Source organism: Branchiostoma belcheri, unplaced genomic scaffold (assembly GCF_001625305.1).
Source record: "Branchiostoma belcheri isolate BF01 breed outbred unplaced genomic scaffold, Haploidv18h27 scaffold37, whole genome shotgun sequence".
Taxonomy (NCBI): Eukaryota; Metazoa; Chordata; class Leptocardii; order Amphioxiformes; family Branchiostomatidae; genus Branchiostoma; species Branchiostoma belcheri.
This window is the reverse complement of record NW_017803987.1, coordinates 1,078,329-1,090,696: the sequence shown is the minus strand read 5'-3', so window position 1 is coordinate 1,090,696 and position 12,368 is coordinate 1,078,329. Positions and strand designations below refer to the sequence as shown.

The 12,368-nt window shown below is 40.8% G+C and overlaps 1 protein-coding gene across 1 annotated transcript in view; it reads right to left on the bottom strand.

Moving 5' to 3' along the window:
• LOC109476383 (extracellular sulfatase Sulf-2-like) overlaps positions 1 to 12,368 on the bottom strand; it is a 100,768-nt gene that overhangs the window by 24,328 nt on the left and 64,072 nt on the right. Inside the window, exons 4-5 of the mRNA XM_019777318.1 lie at positions 2,469 to 2,698; positions 1,641 to 1,880 (exon numbers count right to left, since the gene is read on the bottom strand). Of these exons, the coding sequence (XP_019632877.1) occupies positions 1,641 to 1,880; positions 2,469 to 2,667 (439 nt within the window). The 5' untranslated portion in view covers positions 2,668 to 2,698. The remainder of the gene's footprint in view (positions 1 to 1,640; positions 1,881 to 2,468; positions 2,699 to 12,368) is intronic.

The window sequence follows — 12,368 nt, the reverse complement described above, 5'->3', positions numbered from 1 at the left end:
TAACTCTAACCTGAATGTGTTGATGAACAGTCACTTGTCACATCTGCTATAACAAAATTCTGCCACTGTCACATATAACCACTACCCTGCAAAAATGCATCTATATATATTAATCTTTAATACAATAATGCACTCTGGCAAATCTATACTGTGCATACAGTATTGAAAGGTGCTCCACACAGTTTATCAAAATGGCTGGTTACATTTGTATGTAGCCTGGTGGAATAGCTCAATTGGTAGAGTGCTCGCTTTGTAACCGGGAGGTCGTGAGTTCAAACCCCGGCCGGGTCATACCAAAGACTTTAAAAATGGTACACACTTCTTTCTCTGCTTAATAGTACTCAGCACATATGAGAAAAAGTGTGGGGAGGTCAAACACACAGCACTACCAGCGGACCAGCCCCCTGCTGTAGTGCATTGCACAACTGTGTGTCGCCCAAGGGCTACAGAAATGGATATGGGCACCACCCTACGCTCTGCATAAGAAGCATGGGAGACCTTTCCTTTCCTTTCCTGGTGGATAAATTTGAATGTACAATGTACATGTAGGTTACAAATTTGACTGTAGTTGTAAAGAAGAAAGTTTTCAGGCCCTCTGTGATCCCCCAGTACACAGTATGTTTGAGGAGAGATTTGTCACTGTGTGCCCACCACTTACCAGGGTATCATTTCAACTCATTATGGCATTATGGGGGGTCAGCTTACAGGAAGTTTCTGATTAGGGCACTGAAGATTAGATCTCAGATTTTATCACTCACAGTTTTGCTCCAGACATCGCTAAACACAAAAGAAAAGCAAAAGGGACAACACCCAAAGTGTGTGAAGAAAAAGATCACAAAACTTGTTGCTTGTTTCTAAATAAGGGATTCAATTCTACAGATTTCATCGTTATCATTTTGACATCCCCATTTGAGGCGTTCAAGCATGCATGATGCTTTTTCAGGAGGAAAGTATCAAATCGATTCAAGGAAATTTTTTCCCAACCTTATAAGTTTCTTTCAGCTCATCGTTCACAATAAATGCTGCAGTTCCAATGAAGTTCCCTAACTACAAGTTACTAGCTACAAGTAAGGGGACTTTGTCTAAAACACAGAGTCACATGTGTCATCAGCATAACGCAAATGTCACAGAAGTGGTGTGTTATGCAGATTTTAGGGCAGTTATACCGGCTATACAGATACATATAGAATACAACACGGGGTATTCCGTATCGCCCGAGGTTTCCAGCCCGACCGCGCGTCGGATCGCCCAACGGCCAAAGGCCGGAGGGAGATCCGATCCACAGAAGGGCTGGGACTGAGGGTGATGCGGAATACACCGTGTTGTATTTTATTTATGTCATACCCACCCAAGGAAACACGCCTTTCAATGCGAAATGAGCAAAAATTTGGTGTCACTAAACCCAAAAAATTCAAACATCAAAATTTTGTATTCGAATTTTTGAAAGCCGCGCACGCGGTTAGGGCGAAACGCGTTCAAATCATTCTATGGAACATTTGGAAGGCCCGGGCCGTACGCGTAAAGAACCCCCGGGCCGTACCGCTAGTTATCACACGGGCCGGAACACCCGTATCGAACATAATCGTGGCCCAGGTATGACATAAAGATACATACAAAACCACAGTCAAAGCCTGTCTCACCTGTTCTGTAGCCTGCGTTACTGAGGTAGGTTGCGAAGGTGTATGGCTCGTGTGTGCGCTGCCAGTAGGGGGAGGAGCAGTTCTCGTTGTTGGTGTACACGTTGTGGTTGTGCACGTATCTGCCCGTCAGCATCGAGCTGCGCGACGGACAGCACATGGGCGTGGTCACGAAGCTGTTGTTGAAGACCGCGCCGCCCTGTGCGAGAATCCGCTGTGTCTTGGGCATGTAAGCCATGGAATCTGTAACACGGAGTACATTACGTCAATCCACAGGACAGAGGCAAATCACGGGCTGCCATCAAGCCTCAGCATTAGTGTGCCGGAGCATCTAACCCTCAGAGGACTGGAAACAAAAGATGCTAAACCAGATAGTGAGAAAGAGAGTGTGTGTGGGAGAGGGTGTAGTGCGTGTGTGTGTGTGTATGTGTGTGTGTGTGCGCGCGTGCGCATGTGTGCGTGCGTGTTTGTGTGTGTGTGTGTGTGTGTGTGTGTGTGTGTGTGGTACTGACCTATTTTCATCATTATATATCAATTTCTATGATGATATCAATTTCCATTTGCCTTGGTGCAATACTATTGCCAGGGCCAGTTTACAGGCTAGCTCCCTACATAGCTCAAGACACCCAAAACTGTCACATAATGGCATAATTTGTACATGTAGTTTGTGTAATGCTGGAACGATATTATCAGTGAATGCTGACTTAAACTTTAAAGCAAAATGTTGGCTAGCAAATTAAGTTGTGAAGAGCTTAGCATACAAACTTCAATATATTGTTACACTCAGAATTGTCCTTAGCCCGGACAGTATCAAAAGTAACAGGTACTTACTTAACATTACATCTTGATCATCAGTAATAAACACCACGATGTTGGGCCTGGTTTTGAAACGATTCGGCCTGCCGCGTTCCATGTGGCGCATCATCGGGAGTAACCGCGACCGTGGCGCCCGCGGTCTCTTGTTCCGAGCGTCCACGACCAGGGAACCGAAGACTGTGCAGATGATGACTAGTAGTGGCAGTATTCTCATGGTGACGGTGGGGTGCACCTCAATATATTATCTGAAAAAGCAAAGCAAAACATATGTCAGGCCAATGGTAGAAATACTTTTTTTATTGTTACTTAAGTGTTTTGCAATATTGCAGAATGTCAAAATTTTGTTCTACAATTCGGAAATACTTTCTTCAAATACACACTTATAAACGTCCAGATCCAAACCCATGGCATTTACAAAATTGCATGTTGGCAAACATTTTACATGCAATTTGAAACGTACATGTGAAATTACTATATATATAATGAGTTAGTAGTATACACAAAAACTCTTAAACACCATTGAACCCCTTATATAGTAGCCTGATTTTTTCAGTCTGCATTGATGCAGGTTGCTTAATTTTTCTTCTGCAACATTGAAAGAATGTCTGCAAAATGCAGACTACAGGTGGGTACTAGTATCTGTAATACTGCATTCAAACAAGGGCTATTCTATTCCAAAAGGTCTTCAAGGGGTCAAGAGCATCTTTATATGATTATGAAAGGATAGGGTGATTACGAGTAATTCAATACAATGGAAAGCAATACGATAAAGGATACAAAACAATCATACTACCCCCGGACTGCCTACACAAAGATTATCACAACATGAACAAATTCTAGTCCAGTCCTCTGCTTACTTATGACAAACCTCCCATTTGTCTCAATTAAAAGAAGCAAAACAGCAATGTTTAGGCACGCTCTGTGTCTAGACAAGTGGTCGTTTATACCTTATGCCTGGGGGGTAGCAAACATTTAAACATAACAGCCTATTGTGTTGTTAGTGTATACCTTTAATGTCATGCCCAATGGCCCATATCACTACAGTCCACCCTACTACTAGTACTAGTTAGGGATATTCTGTAAGGACTGTGTTTAATAGAAATACAGGTGGAATAAAAATACCCTTTCATGAAAGTGTGCGGTGTTGTTTAACCAAGACTTAGACCTGTTATTATGATACAAAGACCTGTAATGGTAGATTCTTAGAGGTGAATTATTGGGATAATACACTACAGGGCAGGTTTTCATTCAGATAAGGGTGGGGGGGAGACCCCCCCCTTGAGGGAGGGGGCAGGGGTCACCACGTGTAGTTTCTCTCGTATCCCGTGTTAATCTGCAGGGACACCTGAGAACAAGCGCCACGGGCCACACGATTACCTTACCGCAGCAACAACCCAAGTAGACATTCCAAAAACTTCCTACGCAAAGAAACATCACTGTATACTCTACCCCCACCTACGGGTAACAGTAAGAAATGGTATACATTACCTGTTACAGTTAAGGTCTAGCTATATATAGATTCCGGCTACTGTTTTATTGTTTTAAATGCCGGAGGGCGTACAGGATGTTAAGACCTTATTGTAACCAACTGTTTGTGGTGTCCGGTCATAACTTTTAGGATTACACAACCTATTATCACAAAACTTCACATAACTGGCTCGGTTCCGGATGTTTGTACCAATAAGAAAAAGGTCCGATGCACAAAAAATAAACATTCACCTCAAATGTAAAGTAACAAAAACATTCAAAGACGTTAAACTCCTGAACAACTTTTATCCTATAGTTGCAAAGCCCTCCTCCCAAAAAAGGAGAAATCAAAAATACTCTAACCCATCCCATCTCTGATTTTGTATCGATCCCAATGATTTAGGCCAGCAAAATTTGCCAGACTAAGTTAGGGGTGGCCAATTTTTGTCAGGAAACGTAAAGCTCTAAATCGGCTAAGAGCTAGGCACAAGTATAGGCCTCTAGGAGAATCTTGCATACAAAAACTTCGTAGCAAACCTTTCCTACATGTACGTAAATCCGTCTGTTTGACATTCGTCAAGAGTTTTCATACTCTCTGAGCGTACATGTACGTTTTTTATGTACTAGTATGGCAAAGCAGGCCGATTTACATGCAGGGAAAGTCAAGAACACAGTTTTCCTACACTCAGTTTTTAGTACCTGAGGCTTTGGCCTTCGTGTAAATCAGGTCTAGGACCAGGCTCCTTAGTAGGGCTCTTTAGTAGGAAATCCTGTATGCTTAGCAGTTAGTAAATAGACCAGTAGGTATGTGTAATTTACCCTATCAAGCCCCTGTCATAATGACATAGGGGATCCAAAACTAGAATGCTTCATCGAGGGTAAGGTGTGAGTGAAAATCATCTGTGGCAGAAAAATAGAGAAGAAAAAATTTTCGTCACAGAAAATTGACAAAAAAAGGTAGTGACGTTCTACATTTGTATGACAGAAAACATTTTCATACAACCTCCCCCACTTTTAAGTAAAAATTGTATTTTCAAACGGAAAGAAAACGGTCATGCTGACCATTTGAAAATATTGTTATTTACCTACCGGTGGTTTACCTTTCACCACAGTTTCAACTGCCATTTTGCTCCCTTATTTTCTTTCCTTCAAAAGCCGTTTCCAAACATCTCCGTAAAAACAACGAAAAAATGACTTTGTTTTCAAAAAGATCTGCCACCTACTGGGTGAGATTTTCTTTACTGTTGACTGTAGTTTCTTTGCTCAGTACGTAAGATCAGAAACCAACAAGCGGGGAGACTCATAAAAGCAGATCTATGGTCATCAGCACTGGTCAATCGAAAACCCAAATATTTGCACAGCGCCCTCCTACCATAGTTAGGTGTTAAACAAATTGGTTTTAGACCAGAATGGCTATTTGTACAAACACTTTGCTGGCATTTAGGTCACCTTATCGTACCCCTGTGTTTCTGGAGTAGTGATGCCTACAAAAACACGAGCGGTACTGAGTATTCCACCATAATACCTGCACACCTGTGCTATTCAAGCCATGTACACCTGTGCAGGTAACTTGCAAATCACTGTCGAGTCTTTTGAATGTTCCTTGAATCTCCAGACAATCGAGATACTAGAAGAATTACCATCAAAAATGTCTGGAATGAGAATTGCAAGTTACACTGCAATTGTAAATGAGGAAAAAAACAAGTTAATTTCTTTTAACCTACTCCCTGCTGCCCTACCAGTGTCGAACACAAAACTGGTGCCAAATGGTTACCTTAGCAAGAAAAGGGTTAAATCTATGCCAGCAGAACACCATACTGATGCAATATTACCCATCTAAGCAGGCTTTTACCAACAATAAACCTACTAAGTACTGTAGTTACAAATACTTTAGATTGTTATTACGATAACAAAATTCTTAAACGTTTTATTCCTCGCACTTAAATCAACAATAAGGATGTTATCAGCTAAACAGAGCTGTTCACTGACCATATGTATCAGTTTACAGTAGCTCTATTGGTACAAAAATAATCTGAGGTGTACCAAAAAAATTCCTCAGTATAGCAGAACAATTGGCCAAGGCCACTGACACACACTATCCTTTCCACATGGGCGCAACCTGCCAAAAGAAAGAACCAGTCCAAGCAAGTCTCGGTTAGAAATTACACTATCTAGTCCCCTTCCAACAAGACATTTCGTCTCTAAGATTATCGCCTAATAAAGATGCTAATTTTAGACCAACTGAAGGGAAAAGAAGATTAATTTTGCATGAATAAAGGAGCAGTCACCTGTGATATGTTCTGGAGTCCCTGAAACTTGTGCTGCCTCTATGCTCATGTGCACCTTTTCAAGAACCCTATCTTCTTTCAGGTCATACCATTCTTCCTCACGGGGGTGACCCAAATATACAAAAACAGTTTTCGCTCACAATACCCTCTTCGTGCCTACTTCTACCCTTAATTCTACGTTTCTCGTCCAACATAGTTAGCATGCTAGCTATGAAAATTGTACACAAGTAGGTACAGTTATGACTGAAAAAAACAGCCCTTCCCCGAACCATATATTGGACATTCCCTCCAGACTGTGACAGACCTACTCAGAGCTGACCCCCATGACCTAGGGGTGGGAAGTACCCTGTAAGGTAAGACAGGGTCATGGGGAGTCTGTTCTCAACTGGTCATGACTCATTTAACTCCACACTTCTCAACTGTTCCTTCAGTCTACATAGACTTCTATTCAGGCCCAGAGAAAGTACCAGTAGTTAAGGAGTAACCCAAGTGTCGGCCTCAAGTCTTTGAAGTTGTCTTTTAAGGACCCTATTTAAAGATAAGGCCACACCAATTCAATTTCTTGGTTAACGGATTTGCCTGCTTCATTTTCTGATTTGCAAAACAAAATTTCAGAATCAACTGCAAAATGCTCATATTTTACCCTGAACAGTTGAAAACAGTCCTTCTCTTCCTTGTTATAGTTCTTCCATCTTTCAATGAAGTGGTATTATTAAAAGTTCAAAATTCATTGTTTAAATTTTGAACCAGCCAGGTGTGTTGACTTCATGGCACCTATCGTACAATTTTTGGCCATAATAGGATGCCTAGGCCTGTTTCTCTTTTTATTGTTTTTTTTCGCTCGCCCGCTCCATTATTTTTCTAGAAAAATCCGTTAACCAAGAAATTAAATTAGTGTGGCCTAAAGGTGAAGGTGAATTTTTAGGAGTCCATTCTCGACTGGTCATGACTCATTTACATGAATTTTGGTAACCCCACAGTTCTCAACTGTTCCTTTAGTACACACACTATTAGATTTCCATTCAGGACCTCAGCAAGGTAAGTAGCTGAGGAAATTTTAGCCAGGTGAAACATCTTAAACGTTTGAGGTTGTGTTAGAAGAATCCTATTCTGGGAAGTCTGTTCTCAACTGGTCATGACTCATTTAACTCCACACTTCTCAACTGTTCCTTCAGTATACACACAGACTTCTATTCAAGCCCAGTGAGAGGAGTTAAGGAGTTACTGAATTGTCGGCCTGAGAAAGACTTTGAGACAGTTAGTCTATGAGGGTCCTATTTTGAGATATAGGTGAAGGTGAATTTTTAGGAGTCTATTCTCAACTGGTCATGACTCATTAGTACAGTACCCAACTGTTGGTAAGTATCAGATTCTGTATCAGTATAGTCGGTATAACCGGCCTTTAGCGTAACACACCAGCTTTGCAGGCACGCGGTGCGGCGGCAGCTAGAGCTATATTACACCAAACGACTTGTTACACGCACCAGTAACTACAATGTAGTTATCATGAGCATGTCGGCAAAACGTACTGTGCCTGCACGAAACAATGATTTTTCACGGTTTTTGTTGTGTTTGGTCAACATTGCACCAGAATTTCATCTTTTCTGACACAGCATTTGGAAACTACAGACAGGATGTTATGACGCGAGTACCACTTTAAATGACACATTCTGCCAAAGTGCTATGCATAATACAGCAATACAGTTTCACGCAGGTGCAGTACGTTCTGCCGACGCACTGTTATCATACAAGTCAGGATGTTTTGGACGTCATAATCTCATATGGCAGCTGCATGGTGTAGTTGTGACAACAGGGAATAAAGAACAACACAAATACAGGCCATGCCCCTGACCTCACTTCCCTTCTTGTTCTAAGACACAGGAAAAAAGCAACTCACTGGTTATATGAAAACTTCCTGATACATGAAACTAACATACATATACATGTGCAGTCAAGGCAACCACCCAGGGGACCAAAGAAAAGTGGTCACCTTGGACAGGTGGTCTCTTTGAAGAGAGTTGCCTCACAACATGACTAAGACATAAATGGTTTCCAAGTCGAGATGTTTTTAATTGTCAAATGCTGTAAGCATCTTCAGTTTATTATCACTTATCGGATCAGTTATCAGTTTATAGTTATAATACTGTTAGTAGCAATTTTGCAGTCTGGTAAACTGCATGTAGCATGTGTGAGGTCTGGAAGCACCTGTTATGCTCTTAAGATGGCCACATGATAACCTTAAGGTTAAGACCTGACTTCTGAAGGCTTGGGAATGTTAGAGTCATTAGTCAAGTCCACAGACACAAAGGAATTTGGTCTGCATGTTTGGGGAATATGTAGAACCATTGAGACTGCTTATCATCAATGCTGTTCAGATAACATAAGCCTTCAGTCCAGTATGCATCTATGGATGTATGTTAATATATGTATATGTATGTGTGTATATGTATGTATTTACGTTACATTTATGTATGTAAATACAGTATATGTTACATGTACACACATGTATGTATGTAAGTTTTACTGTTACATGCATACATACAGTCAATATACATATAAATGTATGTAAAACTAAACCTTTAAAATTCTTGCAACTTATAGAATCAGTTCTCAGTTTACAGCAGTGCACAATAACTGAACGCTGTCTGAACCCTGGCATACTCCACATGTGTAGATAATGATTTTTCAAGACTCCCCGAGCAGCCGCATTTGGGTGGGCTTATGACACCTCATATCCGATGTCACATTCTGCACAAGTTTGAAGTTTGGGAAGAGCCCAAGACCTACAGGAAGCTGCTGAGTTCTGAGAAATCCAAGTAGACAAACAAGGATGTGTGGGACAGATGTGTGCTGGCATTGTTGTCAACTTCTAGTTCTACTGTAGTACCAGAGTTATCAACCAAGGATTGAGGCGTTCAAGAATTCATTCTTTCCTAGAACTATCGCAGAGTGGAACTCGCTGTCACCAAGTGCAGAATATGTACCATGTGTGACCTGGATGAAGTAGAAAACGAAACACATTTTCTTTTTTACTGTCCCTTTTATGACAATCTTCGAGAAAATATGTTTCGTAAAATTTATACAACATCACCTGACATCATATGGGAAAGAGATAAAAATAGAATTAAGTGGCTCTTTCACGAGGGTGTATCTGACCTAGCAAATTTCATTTATCGAGCGTGGGGGAAAAGAGGAAATTCATATTCATAACACATCAACAGTTTCCACTTTTTGTTACTTCTGCACGTTTGTTTTCTCTTATTATGTTTGATTTACCTTATGTACTTGTATTTATTTTGTGAACTCTTGGTTCATTATGTACAGATTTGTTTATTTGCATTTACGATCTGCTATGAGTTCACTTATTTGTTCACCATTATTGTATATAGCCTACCTTTATTTGCGTTCATATTTTGTTTGGATTCTGTTATCTGTTCCTTTGATCGTCTTTTGTCTATGTACAACTTATTGAATCGGTGTCGTATAAGCCCACACGGGCTGGGCGCGGGATAGCGCACGACACGGAAATAAAGTATCATCATTCATTCATGCAGTACATAGGGCATTGTCATTAGATAGTTTTAAACAATGTCTACAGTTATATGCCCAAGGGCTAGGTGTAACAAGTCGATTGGTGTAAGTGTGCGTGCCTGCGAAGCTGCGTGGTGTGTTACGCAGAAAGGCGATTATACCCACTATACAGATACAGATAATGTACTAGTACAAGACTGAGACTTCAATTGGTATCAGAACGCAAAATATATTTTAAAAACACCCAAAATATTATTAGAAGGATTTAGTAATTTTGCTTCTATATTACATTATACAAAAATTTCTTCTTTTGCATTGTCTGGCCTACAATTCTAAACATTAGGCCACACCAATTTAATTTGTTGGTTCTCGGATTTGCCTCTTCGTTTTTTTCTGATTTGCAAAAAAAAAAAAAAATTTGATTCTGGTTCTGAATCAACTAAAAAATTCTCATGTTTTGCCCCCCAACAGTTGAGGAAAGTCCTTTTCTTCCTAGTTGTTACAGTTTTTCCATCTATCATTGCAGTGGTTTGATTAAAAGTTCAAAATTCAATGTTTGAATTTTAACCCAGCCTTTTGTGTTGACTTCATGGCTCATTTTGTAGCATTTAAGCCTATAATAGGATGCCTAGACCTGTTTTTATTTTTATTTTTTTTCGCCCTGTCGCTTCATATTTTTTCTGAAAAAATCCGAGAACCAACAAATTAAATTGGTGTGGCCTTAGTATACTTTAACCAATGTAAAAGCTAGCTTCACAAAGATGGTAGACATCAAGAAAAAGAATGGCTACAATTATGCAACTAGTAGAAGGAAAACATGCAATACAAGTGACAAAATTGTCAAAAAGTATGCCAGGAAGTATGCAAAATCCTCGGCTTCCTGAATTCCCCCAAGTTCACTTCCAATTACCGCTGATTCCCCAGTCAGATTCTGAGGCCTTTGACCTCCTGTCTTTCAAACTGTCAATCTTCCCCACCCACATGCTGTCAACCTACTGTCTGATACACAAACCCACAGCTCAGCCACCCAAAACAATACTTCCAAACCCGAAAGTAAAAAGGGAGAGCCACAAACCATATAGTAGCAAAGACCAGAAAGTTAGGTTGCTGCTTCTTTACTTTTCAACCAACGCGTGCGGGAAACGTGACAAAGACCACGAGTAGATCTTTCGCAATAAAGGTCAGCCAAGGTCGTGTGTTGTTGGGTTCAACATTCCTCTGCCGCTGGCCGACGTCCAAGACTACGCAAAGTTTTATCCAGAGGATTTCAGCGGCAGTGCCAAGTCTGTCCAGAACACTTGATATAGACGCCATCTTGGCAAGGTGTGAAATACTCACCCAGGTTTTCTGCTGGCACCCAGCACTGATGACATGTGTGCAGGAAGTTGCCAATGCTACTATGTATAAGTTCATGCTGTAGTCACGCATTTCAGCCAAGGTTTTGGTATGGGACGCATTTGTAGCCCATGTGTGACATGGGATGTACATTGGAAACCATGCAAGATGGCATTGGGAAAGGGTAGATTTCTGCCAAGATGGCATAGCTTCCTAAATTCTACCCTCCACTTGTCATCTATGTACAAGATTTCGATGCTGGTTGCCTGCAATACATAAGAGGGCAGGTAGGGGGATGCGGAATCTTGCAAATTTAGAAAATTCTTCAAACCACTCCGTGGTCTGGATGAGGAACCAACCTTTTCCAAAAAAAGCTTCAAAAGCACAATTCAAAAATCACAATTCAATCAGCAGGAGACTAAAAAAAGTTTCCAAAACATTCTACAAACTCTGAATAGCTCTTAGTCATTCTGAACATGAAAAACGATGTCTTCCTTCCTTGCCAGTGAGAGAGTGGTAATTGCTTTGCAGTGATTTGGGTGAAAAAATATTACCCCTTTTAAACTTGCTACTCAGGTATGTGCTTTACCTAAGGCCATGTTGATTTGATTATATGGATGACATCCTCCGGGAGCCCCAAAACTGATCGATGCGCGCGTGCGAATAAAAAAAGTTTTGCAAAAAAAAGTTCTTTTCATTATGAAATCTACATGGTCATGAGGGTTGAGCAAATGGCACAGAATATGGTTTGGCGAATAATCTAGTCTTCAAGTTCATTTCTTTACAATTTGTCTTTTTTCGTTTGATTTTGGCATGCATTCTACGACATTGGTATATATAGGTAGTTTTTATTAATTTTTTTTGTAACATATGGTATATTTTTGCTCATTTTGCAACTGTTTTGTACGATTTACAGTATGGTTGAAAACTTCTTTTTTTTTTTGGAAACGGCCGAAAATTCATGCGCACGCGGATGTCATCCATATAATCAAATCAACATGGCCTAATGGAAAAAGGTAGAGGTAGTCCCATAGCCTTTTTGAGGCCATAAGGGCATTGGGTTAGTTAATCCATTGTGTCTAGGGCACAGTATTGGAAGGTGGAGCCCATCCCTCTCCTTCCACCGCCTTTTACCTCCCCAACCAAAGTCAGGTACCTATTGTACATATGGGTGGAGTGAGGAAAGTCTAACTACCTTTTCCAAGCACACAAGATAGGCAGGATTCGAACCCAGGACCCCTGGGTTCTGAGTCGAACACCCCGCTGTTACGCCACACGACCCCACTTACCACTA